This window comes from Pundamilia nyererei, unplaced genomic scaffold (assembly GCF_000239375.1).
Source record: "Pundamilia nyererei isolate P.nyererei 1_Seehausen unplaced genomic scaffold, PunNye1.0 scaffold00030, whole genome shotgun sequence".
NCBI lineage: Eukaryota > Metazoa > Chordata > Actinopteri > Cichliformes > Cichlidae > Pundamilia > Pundamilia nyererei.
Genome location: NW_005187431.1, coordinates 1272347 through 1288890, shown reverse-complemented (window position 1 = coordinate 1288890; position 16544 = coordinate 1272347). Strand labels below are relative to the sequence as shown.

The window sequence follows — 16544 nt, the reverse complement described above, 5'->3', positions numbered from 1 at the left end:
CTTGGCTGCTCACCGGGCCGCTCATTCCGAGCGGGCAGTCCCGGCTCACTGACCCCCCCGCCCTCATATATCACCGCGACCGGCCGCCGCGCAGACAGCGACAGCAGCCATTATTATGGGCCTACTATGGAACAAAGTTCAAACATTGGGCATGGAGATGCACGGACGCCGGCCGGTTTTTCAGGTTTCCTCTGGGCCTTTACAGTTTTCTACTATTATGAGGAAACGTAGAAAAAAAAAAGGGGGGGGGGATTAAAAAAAGAGACAGACTATGTGGCAAGCTCAGGGATATTTTATTCTCTTAAAAATTATGAATTTTTTCTAAAAGTAAAAAATAAAAGGTTGAAGGTTTGTGGATCCGACGGTATGTTTTTCACTCGCTATACAGGAAATTAGATACACCGTTGACAGCCCTGTTGGTAGAATAACAGTGTAAAAGAAATATTATTTTCCTGTGTGGTAACCCTCTAACAAGCTATTTCCACAGCGCATTTCTCCATAAGGCCTACTCTAACTATATTCTGCTTCACTGTTAGTTAGAATCAAATATTTTAAAACGCCACCCGTCGTCTTTTCGCGTTTCTAAATGATTTGACAGTCTGAAATGCTTTTAAAATGGTTTTATGTTCGCCACAGATGGTAATACAAGGTTAGTGCGTGCCTCTGTGCCCCGTGTAAGCCATAAGGTAAACGGTAATAGTCCACAGAATTGTTGGCCCTATCTTGCCTCCATAGTCTCCTGTGTCAGGGCTGCATTGAAAAGTAAGATGGATCGCCACCATTTCTTCTCCTCACAGTGCTTCTTGTAACCCTAGGTTCACCCAAGGAGGCCATTGGCGGAGAGGCGTCACGTGACCACGGGGTGCCAATGTTATTCTACAAGGGTGTCAAGACCCTGTCAGTTTCTGAAATAAATATTGGGAAACGGCGAGATGCAAAAGGCAACCTACTACGACAGCTCCGCAATTTACAGTGGCTACCCATATCAAAGCGCAAATGGCTTCAGTTATGATGCCAATCAGGTCCAATATCCCCGGGCCTCTCATGTGGAAAGTGAGTACCATCGACCTGCCTGCTCCCTGCAGTCTCCTGACGGCTCCGTGGCTTTGCAAAAGCCGGGGGAGATGGCGGAGAGCTGCGACAGGACCACAGCCATTCAGGCGGCGCAGTCCAAGGTTCATCCCGAAAGCAATCAACCGCAGGTGCCGGTATCAGGCCCACCCCCTCCCTCACAGTCCCCCGGTGCTATCAGCCAAAACACAAGCAACGGATCCAACCAACCAGTCAGTGCCAAGAACGACTCCCCGACCTCTACCGCTCGCAGCAAGCAGATCTTCCCCTGGATGAAGGAATCCCGTCAGAACACCAAGCAGAAACCCACCAGTAGCTCCAGTTCAGGTACTCACTGCATTAACATGACTGCTCCTCTAATATCCACACTCTTTGTTGGTCTGCAACCAGAAAGTTGCTCAAGTTTGGTTTAGAGAGGATGCAATGCACAAGGGGGTGAGCAGGTAAGGGCTAACGAGGAAAGGGGGGTGGGCCCACAACAGAACAATACTTCCCCTGGGAAGGTCACAATGGTGTGTTTTCTGCATCGGGGACAGGAAGTTGTTAAATGTTTTAAATCATTAATAATCAGTGTGTCATTGAATTACATTGCTATTGCTGTAATGTATAATTACCATAATCCCACACATACCCTTTACTATTACATTTATTTATTCTACACTGCAGTTGTAGTGAATTGCAGTGTAAACTGACAGACTGGCTACACTGCATCCTGGTCAAAATCTGTAAGGATTGTTACAAATTATTTGCGCAATATGACGTTTTAGACTGCGGAAAAACTGTATGCCACATTAACAGTAGATATCACCATTTGTTGTCTCTTTTGCCCTGCAGCTGACCTGTCCCTACTGTAAACACACCTCTCCTCTGATCTCATAATGGTCCTGGACAGACAACAAACACACACAACAGTTGTTTCAGTTTGTCCTGCTGTTTTGATTAGCGAAAAAACTCTGTGGGTCAGTGTGCATGTGTGGGAGATGGTCCGTATTTACTTAGAGGAAAGCTAAACATTTCGAAATGCACATCTTCCCACGAACTTCTTATTTTGTAAATTCAGTGGCTATATGCTTTAATTTCGGTGTGCAGGTTATAGTGCACTGATAGAAGCAAAGGCGCGTGGCTCATGAGTATCAGGAGAGGTGGGGTTTTTTTGTGTGTTTTTTAACAAGTCCCAATCCTTTACGCACGTTCATGCACGCAAGGTAGAACCTGCTGTTTTGGCGCCAGGGAAATTCGGGGTCAGGGGTTCTGAGTTTAGCTCTGGGTAGTCAACTCTTCTTCCTTTCTGTAAAAATAAATGGGTAATAATCTAATGACATTCCAGGATCTTACCAAGTGCAATCGCTGAACTGCAAGGCAGTGTGGCGCTTTTCATTAAGTTTAGTTATTTCAAGTGCACCAAAGGTTTTTTGTAATTTGTTTTCAGCATCACATAGCCGATTTATGGAAACCCTTGATGCACGTTCAAGGTTTATAAGAACGGCAAATCTTATTATTGAGATCTCATTGTCAAGATGAAGACACTGTAGTGGTTTGAAGAGTCTTATTTTTACTTCCATAACGAAGAGTTAATTTCAGAATTGCTTTCAAAGACCTTTTGCGAGCTGGAGGATTTTCTTAATAAATTAAGCAGCAGTCTTCAGTTAATGCGTAATGTTCATAACTTTGTTACGCTGTTAAGAAGTCTTCATGACGTATACAACATATAAAAGCCCAGGCTTTATGAACAACTTTGGAAAGTCCTTTACATTTTACGCATATACTAATTCCAGAAACTTCTTTGTTCACTGGACAACTCAGGCCGGATCGGGTGGATCAGGGCTCTGTTTTTTTTTTTAAACATTTTTTAGTTAAAATGCAAAGCAGACTGGTTTCAGCCTGAATTGTGTTTGGTAGGGTGCGTTAATGAGTTCGAAGAACGCCCAGTATTTATCATGAAAATTATTTATACGCACCTGTTACTCACGTAGGAAAGATGCATAGTGCTTGACACATACGTTACAGTTAGGATCTTGCATGACCTAAACTAAGTGGCCTTTTGACAATCCAGTCGTCAAAAAAGTAAAACTAAACCGATCCGGTAATAATCGTGTGATTCTAAGGCATTACGTCAAATCCACGTGATCACTTATTTCTCATCCATAACATAACACAATGGACCAGATTATGTCATCCTGCATTGCTATTACTTTAGATTTGGGCGAAAGGCAGTGATAGTTATTAAATGTTGGCCGCCTGCCATAACAGTAAGTAGACTAGCACCTTGCAATTCTGCAGCCAAGATCCAGCCTCTTAAGCTTATCAGTGAGGGCAAGGCGAACTGTTTTATATACACCCTGAGGAATACATAATGCTTGTGTTTGCATTATGTGTGAGCTACCCTGCAACTGTGGGGGGAAATTAGGGTCAAGATGTTTTAGTAGTAAACCTGAGGTTACCTGATTCCATATCAGATACTGAGCCATTATTGTCCAGTTGCACTTTTATTTTTGGAAGTCTGTGAAGCTGTGCATGTAACTAGCTGGCTCATGGAGCCTTGATGATAACTCCTGTGATTTGCCATAGGGGAATGGGTTTATTAGAAATATTGAGATGTTTGGAACATACGCACATACGCACGTTATTAGTGTTAGTGATCATTATGATACATATTTAAGTGGGCAAACTTATTTAGTAAACTCCCCAGTCAACAACCACCGCCCCCTCCTGATCGCAGAGTTTGCTAACAGCTATGTGTTGTCACATGATGTCGCCTTCACTCTCCTGTCTTTGCCTCTGTACCTCTCTCTGTATAACGAATTACTGACTGACATCCTCTCCTTCATCCTGACAGTGGAGAGTTGCCCCGGAGACAAAAGCCCTCCGGGGTCAGCAGCATCAAAGAGGGCCCGGACAGCTTACACTAGCGCTCAGCTTGTGGAATTGGAGAAGGAGTTCCACTTTAACCGGTACCTCTGCAGACCCCGGAGGGTAGAGATGGCGAACCTGCTCAACCTCACAGAGAGACAGATCAAAATCTGGTTCCAGAACCGCAGGATGAAATACAAGAAGGATCAGAAAGGCGTCGGAATGATGCCTTCTCCCGGTGGACAGTCCCCGCGCAGTCCCGTGGGCCCAGCTTCTGGTGCTGGCGGTGTGGGAGGCGGATACCTCAACTCTATGCATTCTCTCGTAAACAGTGTTCCATATGAATCCCAGTCGCCGAATTCTTACAGTAAACCTCATCAAAACGCATACGGTATGCCTACGTCATACCCCCCTCCTTTAAACAACTCCCTCAACAACTGCCCGCCCTCCCAGAAGAGGTATCCCGGGAACGACTCTGCCACGCCCGAGTATGACGCGCATCCCCTCCAAGGCAATGGCAGTTACGGGACGCACATGCAAGGCAGCCCTGTTTATGTCGGCGGAGGTTACATCGACTCAATGCCCAGTTCTGGGGCCTCTGTTTTCGGTCTGGCCCACCTTACGCACCCACCGTCCGCAAACATGGAGTATAATGGAGCAATCACAATGGGTAACAGTCAGCATCACGGAGTGTGTGATCCAACACCGACGTACACAGACCTAACGCCGCACTACTCTCAGGGAAGAATCCAGGAAGCGCCCAAACTGACGCATCTGTAGCAGTGGCGCTGCCTGGATCACTCCGCCCATTGTCTTATCCACCTCCAGACATATTACTGCTTTGTTTATGCGCCTCCTCACGGCTCCCACAATCTCTCTATTTTTGTTTATGTTCCCTATAGTTTTTTCCCCTTTTTAATTTTTTTGGTGTGTGAAGTAGCGTAGGAAAAATAATCACGACTTGCTTGAATTTGCTCGTGTCATTGTCTCACAGAGACCTTTATCTGGGCTGTAGGCGGGAGGGGAGGGAGGGGGGCGCAGTATATGCATAGACTTATTTAATCTTTTTTTAATGTTTTCTAATCAAAAACTCAAACAGGGTATTATGAACACATGTTATCAATTTTCAATGTGAATTTGTCCGTCCTCTTATTTATCCGCAATTGAAGAATTATGTTTCTCTCTCTCTCTCTCTTTTTTTTTGTTGCATTTTGCATTTTGTTGCACTTATGTGTAAGCGTCCTTCAAGAGCCACGAGTTGGAATTAAGAGGGAAAATACGTTTTCAAAAGCAAGGGTCATAAGCTTACAGGCAACCCCTCCCCCTTGCTTGTGTTTTGTTCCATTTTTTGGACTTTCTAATGTTATTTATTTTGTTTGGTGTGAAAGATGAAAGAGTCCTTTAGTATTATTTGACACCCCCTCCATCTTTGTGTGGGTAGAAGGTTGGTGGAAAATTTGCGTCTCGGCCCTTTTTCAGCCCATACATGTTAGTCTGTATTAGCTCCTCAGCAGCAGAAAACCCATGTTCCTGTTAGAGGCTATGTTTCCATTTTTTTCTTCTTCGAAGGAGGTGTTTTATTTTTCTCAGCGAATGTAAAAGTCAATCAGTCATGCAATAAGGGTGGAAAAGAAGGACATATTACGTTAGCTGTTTCTTTATTGAAGTAATAAGAAACAAACTTTTTTTCGATGTCATACATTCCATGCTGCTCCAGTTAGAACAAATAAATAAAAGAATTGAAATATACCGAAAGCATAGCCTTCGATTTTAATTTAGACTTGGCAGAAGCATTGCACACGATCACAAATCACGAAGTGGACTAAAAAGTATAAATACACATCTTTAGGTTTCTCTGCAATAAAATGGAGGTGAAAAAAATCGAATCAGTTTCCAAATATATAGTCAGGCAAATAGACGTAAAAGAAATGACACAAAAATGTTTTAACAATAATAAATCATAGAGTAGCCTATCACACATATAAAGTGGCAATATATTTCTATTTTTTCATACAACATAACGTGGAATATTGGCCACAAATATTATCCAATAACATGCAGGCAAATATTGGCAGATATAGTAAAAATGCGTAATAAACGATGCATTCTTTTTTGTTTTATTTTATTTTATTTTATTTTCCTCCCCTTCACTTGATTCGAGGTGAAGAAAACTCCAGGGTGGCCCTCTCCCCTCCTCTCATCTGCGTGGGCACATCCATAATAATAAAAATGTCACCGGGGCCCTTCTGGAGAATCTGCAAGAAGACAACAAGCTAAATGAGAAATCGTTTAAAAAATAATCCGCTGATATTTTCAGTCAGTCAAATGCGGTCATAGAGGATATAGTCTGAACTAGAATCATAACGCGGCTTATTGGTCTCATTATTCTACAGATTTGCAGATGCCAGAGTGGTAAAGCCAGCTCGGTACGAAGCAGCTCCGTTGTGAAGATGGCTACAACAAAAGGAATTATCAATTTAAAAGTTTTTTTTTTCAAAGACAGGACATTATATTCTTTTTTTTACTTTTATAAAATTAAAAAGGTGCTACAAGAATTATTGTTAGTATTATCATTTTAATATCTGTCCTAGAATTTTTGCAGGCATTTTCAGTATTTATAAACTTCCAGTATACAACAGAGACACAGCTGGAGCTAAAAGACTTTGGGTGTGCAATTAACTAAATGTGGACAGTGTATACATCATTATGTTTAACATGCTCCTTTTATTTCGAAACCAGTGTTTACATGCCTACTTTTTTCTACACTTGCTACATTATTTGCTCTCTTTAATTTTGCACTAAATAATAATAATAATTATTATTATTATAATTTCAGGCCAAACTGATTGATTTAAGTGGGCATGAACATTACTGGCCCTGACATATGGCTAGCAGGCAAAACTAGAACAATTGAACCATGGTGTGTCACTGCAAAAAAAAAAAAAAAAGCTGATGGATTGAGTATTTCTGCATCCAACACAGCCACACACACAGAGACATCCACGCACACGCGTGCACGCGCTTTAACAACAAGGCAAAGATTTAACCCATAGGTAGCACGCTGATATAGTTTTAAGTGAAGGAGAAGACTTGGGCATCTTACATCCGTGGGAAAGTGGTTCTAAATCAGTCCTGCTATAAAGATAAGTGTGTAGGACAGGCTGGGGTCCACTAAAATGCAGCCACCCACTCCTTTTCTTTCACACAAAGCCTGTGCGTAATTCCCCCGAAAAAAGTCATCCGTCTTTGCTCCTAGCAACTCCGTCCGTCACCCCGCTTTCTCAGATGCTACTTAAACGAAAAGTGAATGTAGTTTAAAACGCATTGATAATTCAAAGATAAAAGCCAGGTGAACACGCTGCTTCGCCCTACTCACCGCTGGCGCGTTACCGCCTCCTCATAAAAAAGGAAATGGTGGCATCTCGTGTAGCTGGATTCGTATTTATCTTTAAAAATATCCCTCCAGCGACAGCTAGACTATGTCTGTGAACAGAAACTGGTTCTAATCTGAGGGGCCAGTGTTTCTCACCGGCTTCCTGCCTGCATTTGATCCGGCAGAGAGTTAGAAGCCTTAAATGTGTTGTGAGGGCACCGAGCTGTCAGACCTTTTGGCGAGTAAGATTGATCGCGCGCAGGCTTCCAGGACTCTTTGTTTGGTATATAAGCAACAAACTGAGAGAAGCCTACCACTTCTCTTCTTCCATCTCCTACTCACCGAGCCACTTTTTAAAAAAATGAAAATACGGTATGTGCTGCCTAACGAAAAAAATATCTCAAACATGGTTTTCACAGATTATTCTGGAAGAGGCATGAAACCAAACACGGCGGGGAAGGGCAATTCAATAACATTTCCATCCGCATAATAACGCTGCAAATGGATTCGTTGTAAGTGGTCGATTGTAACTGTGTTTGCTTCATTGCAATTTCAGGTAGAAATGATAATGGGAATACAATGAGAGGCTTTCTCAGCACTGTAACCAGTGCCCTTCCAGTAAATCCAGGCTTAGCCCGTGGAGTGGCTTTCTGCTTAATATGAAAAAGGAACCGTTTCAAAGATGTGCAAAGGCAGTAATTATGGTAGATTTTAGTTATCGAAAATTGTGACCAACACCAACAATGATAATAAAAGAAAAAGCTCCTGTGGGTTTACTATAATATTTGTTAGTAGCTGCACGTACACGGGCGTGCATGACCTCGTTATAATACCTTTTTGTGGAATAAACGAAACTGCCATGTGCCTTAATATCATATCTGTCAAGTCAGCATAAAAAGCCTATAATAGTAATAATAATAATCATAATAATAACAAAAATAACACTGTTTGCGAGCGCATATGCATAACACATGCCTGTGTGTCCCTGCGCAAATTTCTGCACAATAGCTGTAAATGTTCAACCACTGTTATGGGTTGGTGAAATGGTCTGAACGTGCCATATCTGTCAGTATTAACTTTATGGATGGGCCTTTTTATTGCAGCACATGCCAGCGGATGCACTGCATATGTCATTATTATGAAACCTTTAAAGAATCACATTCATCCTGGTGTCCAAACTCACCTCACAGTGAACAGACTTCATTGTTGTGGTTTGTTTCTGTCGAGAAATCTCAAAATCAGTTTTGAGCGTTTCATTTTTTTTCCACCTCTGAAGGCTGACTCTTGATTGTATGAATAGCTGGGCTACTGGCGTGAAGTGTGTGTGTGTGTGTGTGTGTGTGTGTGTGCGGTGTGTGTGTGCGGTGTGTGGTGGGGGCGTTCTCCACTGACATCCTCAAACAATACGAGAAAGACGAGAAAGAGGAGTGCACGAATCCGCGCACCCAGGCTGTGCTCTTTCCCTGTAATAGTGAGCGCGTCAGCCATTCTTAAAAAACACATTTTGTAGCTTAGTGGAGTGGACTGCAGGGCGAGAGGAGGATAAACTCAGCAGACAAAGATGTAAATATAAACAGTCGTCCCCCCCAGCTGAGCGAGGCGTTCTTCACCAGAGTTTTGGATCAATCAGGCAGACAGTGGCTTCTTTTGATTAAACCCCAAATTGTCATTGGGCAGAGGTAATCATGTGACAGGCAATTCGGTCCAATTTCAACCTTGTCTCCATGAATTCAATAGTTTAATAGCAGCTCGGTCCCCATACGGCCGTAATCAGTGAAATAGAAAAAAAAACACCACAAGGAGATTTTTTTGATGATTTTTTTTAATTTTTCGTCATCACTGAGCTGCAATATTTTTTAAGAAATACGCGTGCAAACTTTCCTCGGCTCTCAGGGAGAGGAGATGAATTACGAATTCGAGCGAGAGAGCGGTTTTATCAATAGTCAGCCGTCGCTTGCTGAGTGCCTGACATCTTTCCCCCCTGTCGCTGATTCATTTCAAAGTTCATCAATCAAGAGCTCGACGCTTTCACGCCCGACACTGATTCCTCCTCCCTTTGAGCAGACCATTCCCAGCCTCAACCCGGGCAGCCATCCGCGGCATGGCCGGCCTAGACACAGCCCCGACGGATGTAGCCCGCTGCCTACCGCCTCCTTACCCCCGGAGTACCCATGGATGCGGGAGAAGAAAGCCTCCAAGAGGAACCACCTGCCGACTTCCACTGCTACTACCATCTCCAACGGACCCGTGTGCTTCTCTCCGAAAGGTGGGTTATTTCAAAGCAGAAAGAGCTGCTGTGATCTATCTTCACTCTCTGGTGCTAAATTGAAGACCTGCAAAGGCCCTTCCTCAAAACAACAAATAGGCTTTAAGTCGGTTCATTGTGGCAGATTTATGTTATGTTGTTGCTTTGCAGTTATTGTGTGTGAAGCAATAAAAGGAAGCGAAATAAAGTTTGGGTAAAGTTTGGTGATGTAAGATGATTTATTCCCCTAGCCGAGGCAGAGTTTTGATGTGTGACAGTAATGAAGAGTGATGGAGTGCCTTTGCCGAGGAGGGCAGCTGGAGCATTCATTAGTATCCCACACCAGCCTGGACCTCACTGCTTCTAAAGTGCACTGAGTTTAGTTCACGCTCACGCTGAGCCTTATTTTATCTATAAAACAATCTGATGAAGATCTTTACAGAGCGACGATTTTTTTAGGGGGGTGGTGAACGCTGTATAAGTTTGGTTCAGTATAGCTCCAGCGGCCATTTTGCTGCAGCGTGCTGTGAGCCACTCTCTGGTGGACTGTGATAGCCATAACGTTAGATTTATGAGCAGCAGGGTTATGTAACTGCTGGGTCCTGCGTTTTTAATCCCATGCTACTGTGCCGCTTATTTTCTAGGCTCGCCTGAGATCGTGGAGAGCGGTGGGGGAGGAGGGGGCTCCCGTCGGCTGAGAACAGCGTACACTAACACACAGCTTCTGGAGCTGGAGAAGGAGTTCCACTTCAACAAGTATCTGTGCCGGCCCAGGAGGGTGGAAATAGCGGCCCTGCTGGACCTGACCGAGAGGCAGGTTAAAGTCTGGTTCCAAAACCGACGCATGAAGCACAAGCGGCAGACCCAGAGCAAGGAGAACCACAACGGGGACGGCAAGGGGCTGAGCGCCGAGGACGGCATTCACAGCGAGGAAGAGGACGAGGCCCCCCAGTACGAGCAGAGCGGGGCCCTACTGGAAAGAGATACCTGCTCCTTTCAAAACAACACACAGCAGCTCCACAATGGAGAGTCGATGAGCTTTGCTGCTGCGCCGCTGAACAGCAATGACAAAAATCTGAAACATTTTCCCAACCCGTCACCCACTGTTCCGGGCTGCATGTCAACAATAGGCCCCGGCTCGGCATCTGGCCCGGACAATGGCGACAGTCCCCCGGCCCTGGATGTTTCTTTACACGATTTTCAACCTTTCTCCTCGGATTCCTGCCTGCAGCTCTCCGATGCAGCCTCGCCGAGCTTGTCAGAGTCTCTGGACAGCCCCGTGGACATTTCTACGGACAGTTTCTATTTTTTCTCGGAGTCTCTAACTACAATCGACTTGCAGCATCTGAACTATTAACTAGAATCAATCAAATAACCTTTTTTCCTTCTTTCTTTCGGGACAATAAATATCAGGCTACAACAACATTAACCCCGATGTTATTTGTATATTCGGCACATTTATTCTGTTGATATTTGACTTGACGATTAATACAAGGTAAGGATGAGATTAAATCACTGAAGCAGCTTAAACGTGGCTTGTAATTACCATAACAACTTGTTCTCTTGGAATGGAAATTATGAGTGTTTGTGAATAATTATACAATATTAGGCCTATGGAACCTGGTCCTTTTTATTTTTGTATAGCTTCCAATGTCTTGGATATTTTTGTTAGAATACAATTAACTTGCTACAATCTTCTTTTTTCTGGTGTTTGAGTGATTTATTATCCATTTTCCAGACTTTCCTTTTTTTCTTTTTCTTTTTGCTTGAATTATTCATGTAGAAAAATATACAAAATAAAAATAATTTTTAAGAAGTAGGACATGGAGAGATAGAGACGTTATGCAAATGTAACAACAGGTTGGCAATGAATATAAATAGGCTAGACTTCGAAGTGTCGTTGAAGGCACACACGGTGTAATTTTTTTCCCTAGGACTAAAATTTCTTTGAAAAGTTTGCCGAACCATAAAAAAATTAAATCAGTTTCCTGAAATCTTAAAACTTTGGAGGTTACACTTTTTATTAAGTCAAATGACGTATAATTGTACACAAACTGAAAAGAAAAACACTGAAAAATTGCAGCATTTCTTTAAATCTTTTGGATAATTCGCATTTACACTTAAACATAAAAAGATGGTTTTACACTGTTTGATTAAGCACCAACACGGATTTTTTTTATTTTCTCCTTCAAACTATTTTGCAGAGAGAGAGAGTGGGAGAGGGGGGGAAAGCAGCAAATATGGCAACACGAATCTAGGCATGACAGAGCTCTTAACATTGTATGCATGTTGCAGGCAAATACGCGAGCCATGTTTGCCTTCAGGAGCTCATAAATCACTCCGTGGCATGAATGAGACGGACATTAAGGAGACCAATTGTGGCGTAATGTGCACAAATAAAACCCCACTTACATTTTCATATGGGACTCCCCAATTCCTGGGCTAAAAGGGGCTGATTCTCTGCATGCGTTTGGTAATAATTCATTTTTATAGCTTGTTTAAACACGGCTCTGGCTCGGCGACAGCAGCAGCGGTAGCAGCCTGCTCAGGTTATGAGTCGCACACTTTCCCTCGTGTGTTAAAAGTAGACTAAACTCAAAACAGACTACTCGTGGACTAAATGCGATTCATCAGATAAATAATTACCAGTAAGAGCCTGCTTGCTGCATTGAACAGGGTCGGCCATCACGGCGTACTTTATTAAGAAAGTATCTGTACTTTGGGGGGGATTTTACAATCACTTTTGCACTTGTTTTAAAGGGCTTATAAAGTGTCTTGTTGTGCTGTATTGCACCTGATTTCACTTTGGGAAACACTTATGAGCTCAACTAAAAAAAAAAAGTTATAGTCCACTTAAACAGGTTTATCTGCAACATGCTTAAAAAGAAAGAAGGAAAGAAGGGAAAGCCGCATAGGCAGCCTGCCTGCACGGATCGATCCAGAAACTCATCTACACGCGCGACATTCAGAGGCTCCAACGTTTATCGAATAATCTGGAAGCCATAAGCAGCTCATTGACTGGCTGGACATTAGTCTTACTGAGCAAGTGGTCTGTGTTTGAGTTTAAGGAGGAGGAGAGGAGGGGATGTATGGGTAAAAGCGGGGGCAGATCTTGCACTCCTGCACTCTGACTAACCACAGGGCCAGTTTAACCAAATCATTCCAAGAGAGCGCGCCTTGTCTGCGCACATGCGTTCACACACAAAGAGCCAAGAAAGCTCCGAGGCTTGGCGAAGTTTCCATAATCAGGCAAGGCAAGATCCACTGCGCCCACTCACTACTTTTTCACAGGCAGCTGGGAAGACGGAGGAAAGGGAGGGGAGTGATGGGTGGAGGGTATTGACCCTACTCCCCCCTCCCTCCAACTGGTGGGAAGTTTGCACCTCTTATCTTTTAAACACTTTGAAGTATCATCGTTATGCGATTACCGGTATGCATTTCTATTTCATTTGCCATACTAGTGGTAGAAGCATCCGCATCATTTACTTGTGTTAAAATTCACAATATCAGACTACAGTCAAATTCTTAACTAGAACAACTTCAGTGAATGAACACCTCCAAAAAAGTAATTATGTGGTATTGCTGCATAACATCTCACATTATTGCACGATCCTTATTATTAACAACGAGTAAGCATCATCTGAATGATGTGCTTGTCCACGTGGGGCGCCTTTACACACTGTTGTATTATTTAATTAAAAGTGAGGCGTAAACAGTGGGCTCTAGTAGTCCCCTCTGACATGTAGTGGAGTCAAAGCAGCGCAAAGAATTGTAAATAATTGATACAGTGACAAAAACACCAGCTGTCTTTGATCCATAACCACCGCTGCGTAAAGTGTTCCCTGGAATGTATAGCGATAAAATAACTCCAAGAATACGATCATATATTTTCTCCAGAGGTTAAAAACATTTGGAGATTTCGGGTGCATGACCACATGCGACCTTTGGGGGCGCTCATCCCTCCGTGTGAGCCTCTCTCACTCGCTCCCTCCCTCCCTTCTTCCCGCTTCATTCCTTTTGCTTCCTCAGTGAGAGGTTGGGCATCTGCTGCCGCTGCCGCCAGTCTCCCACGCACAAGCTCTACCCCTTCTCAACGCCGCTTGTCGTGGGCATTAATTTCGCCAACAGCTTTATTTGATGAACTTAACAGGATAATCAGCCCACACTTGCACCTCGGGCTATGTGGATGCATTAGCTCCACGACTGGCCTGGCGTTATGAGATCATTTGATCACTATACATGCATAATGAATACATGTGGGAGTGAAATCAGGGTGGATAGCAGACCCTATGACCGGAGCAGAGGGTGGAAAGAAATTAATACCACATCATCTTAATGTTCTATGTGTTGTCTTGTCGCTTCATCACCTGTGACCTCCCGGCAAAGCGAGCAGTCATATACGTCTAATGCGACCTTGATGGGGAAACAAAGTTGTGCAAAATAAAAAGGCGGTCTGTGACGGGAGATACGTTTTCTGTCTTTTGCTTCCCTTCACCGTCACTCTGTAACAATATTTTTCTCAATGTTCACGCATGAAGTGAAACATTTCGCAAGGGAATGTGACATTAATAGCCCACAGATAGCCCGTGGCAGTGACACGCACCCATCCATCCACCCATCCATCCAACTAGAAGATAATGACACCGTTATACACATGAAATCGTAACTGTTATGCGCACGTGTCACCACACACACACACACACACACACACACACACACACACACACACACACACACACACACACACACACACACACACACACACACACACCTATTCTCGTCTCTGTTCCAAAAATACCTACCTGAGGTCAGAGTGCTAGGTCGTCCTCATGGCGAGGGTGCAGAGGGACAAACGTTAATCTCCCTCTGTGGTCGTGGAAGAGCGCACAGTGGAGCTTAGAAGAAACAGTTTTAACCGTGGCCCCGCTCTTCATGCGACCCCGAAGCTGTCCACCGCTGTCTGCCTCGCAGCTCATTGTTTGCTCGGCCAATACATTAGTGGCGACGCGCGTCACCTTGATCGACGAGTGCTTGGAATTTAAATAGCCCCTCAAACACCAATCTGTCACCAGCTAAAGGGATAAGGACAAGTACCTCACTGGCTGACCCGGGCCCACGTGACAGAACCCGTTCATTGATATCGGCCCGTGCGACCCCCTCCCTTCTCTGATAAGACCTAGTATAGGTAAAGATTGGCACGGTCACTCGGGGTAAGAGGGGAGAAAGGAAGACATCAGGGGGTTGTCTGTGCAGAGGACGGTCCCTCGTTCCGGTTAGAAAAAATGCTACAATGAGCAGTTTCTTAGACTACACGGTGATGAGCGGGGAAGGTGGCTCATGCACTGTTAGGGCTTTTCACTCGGACCACGGGATTACAACTTTCCAGTCGTGCGGGGCCACTGTTAACAACTGCGGGGTGGATGACCATTTCATGGTGAGCAGAGCTTCTCCTGACTGCGTCTCTCACCAGACGGGGTCGTACCAATCTAATGCCAGCTCTCTAAGTCTCCCCTATGGGGCCCACCCGGCCTGCAGCTCTAACTATGGACCCCAAAGTTTCTGCACTACATATAACCACCATGCCCTCGCCCAGGAAGTAGACACCGCAGCTGCGTTCCCTCAGTGCGGCCCACTGATGTACTCTGGTAACATTTCCTCCTCCATGGTTTCTCAGCATCGCCATGGTTACAGTGCCGCCCCCCTGGGTCAACTGCAGTATAGCCACACTGCCTACAGCGGCGGGCACGAGCAAGCGCCCCCTTATCCAGGGTGTTCAAATCCGCTGTCACCTCTGCATGCAGCTCATCTGGAGGCTTGCTGTTCACCTCTGTCTGAGGGCGCATCGTCTGCACAGACTTTTGACTGGATGAAAGTTAAGAGGAATCCACCAAAAACAGGTTGGTGCCAAGTAGCCTATAGTGGGTGAAAGTGCGGGTGCACAAAAATGCTGTCTTATAAATGATCCAAAATCTTTAAACTGGGAAGTTTTTCAAAAAATAAAATAAGCACACGAAACACTAATATATGAACTTAACTTTTAATGTAGTACTTTAGATCCTTTCACTTTAACGTAATCCACCTGTGTGATAACACATGTGTTGTATAATATTTGGATCTCTTCTCAGGCCCTTGTTGGATGTTTTTTCGAGTAGCTAATGCTATTTGGCTCGTACCTAAAAGTTGAGCCTTGTTGCACAGACACAGTATAGTCTCAAGGCATATGTGTACTCTGATCAGAGAAGAAAAAAAACCCTCTTCTTCAGAGTTACAGTGATTTGTTTTCCTCTTTGCAGGGAGGTCTGGTGAGTATGGTTATGCTGGTCAGCCGAATACGGTCCGGACCAACTTCACAACCAAACAGCTGACGGAACTAGAGAAGGAATTCCACTTCAACAAGTACCTGACCCGGGCGCGCCGTGTAGAAATTGCAGCCGCGCTGCAACTCAATGAGACTCAGGTGAAAATTTGGTTCCAGAACCGGAGGATGAAGCAAAAAAAGCGAGAGAAAGAAGGGCTGCTGCCAGCCAAACTTACATCCTCGGACAGCAGTCAGGAGAAAATGGACGATGCAGCATCCGAGAAATCTATCTCAGCTCCATCTACTCCTTCTCCCACATCCTCCACTGTGTCTTCCACGGGGCCTGATCCTTTCGCCTCCAACTGAGGGTCAAGTGACCCCTTTACTTCTATGGGTCAGGGCGGCCTGTGTATACCAAATTCCATACAAGTGTATCAAAGGCAAAAATTTGTTAATGGATGACAGTTGTGCCCATACATGATGTGAACAATGCACTATTGGGGAACTCACGGACCACTTCTGGACCATATTCGTTTTATATTGTGTGTTGTGTTTGCAAGATCTATAGCCTTGCCGCCCTGTGCATTGGTTAAATTCTGTCCATTCGCTTTTGAAATTGCAATTCGCCAAAATTATGCTGTGCAAGGGACACTCAGCGCCATCTTTAAGTCTGCCTCTGAAGAGGCAAGTGTCACAAATCTGCACTC

At 44.3% G+C, this 16544-nt stretch overlaps 3 protein-coding genes across 7 annotated transcripts in view; all 3 read left to right on the top strand.

Annotated features, from left to right (window-relative positions):
* The window catches only part of hoxa3a (homeobox A3a), a 31661-nt gene extending 25451 nt beyond the window's left edge, over positions 1-6210 (top strand). For all 5 annotated transcript variants that reach the window (XM_005728798.1, XM_005728797.1, XM_005728799.1 and 2 more), the window contains 2 exons: positions 816-1398; positions 3908-6210. In XM_005728798.1, the coding sequence (XP_005728855.1) occupies positions 933-1398; positions 3908-4701 (1260 nt within the window). In that variant the 5' untranslated portion in view covers positions 816-932 and the 3' untranslated portion in view covers positions 4702-6210. The remainder of the gene's footprint in view (positions 1-815; positions 1399-3907) is intronic.
* A 2059-nt stretch (positions 6211-8269) lies between these two features.
* On the top strand, positions 8270-11237 carry LOC102215233 (homeobox protein Hox-A2a). The gene is made up of 2 exons (XM_005728794.2): positions 8270-9560; positions 10184-11237. The coding sequence occupies exons 1-2, from the start codon at positions 9197-9199 to the stop codon at positions 10894-10896; spliced, it is 1077 nt and encodes a 358-aa protein (XP_005728851.1). The 5' UTR covers positions 8270-9196; the 3' UTR covers positions 10897-11237.
* A 3589-nt stretch (positions 11238-14826) lies between these two features.
* On the top strand, positions 14827-16203 carry hoxa1a (homeobox A1a). Its single transcript, XM_005728793.1, has 2 exons — positions 14827-15436; positions 15833-16203. The coding sequence occupies exons 1-2, from the start codon at positions 14830-14832 to the stop codon at positions 16201-16203; spliced, it is 978 nt and encodes a 325-aa protein (XP_005728850.1). The 5' UTR covers positions 14827-14829.
* The last annotated feature ends 341 nt before the right edge of the window (positions 16204-16544 follow it).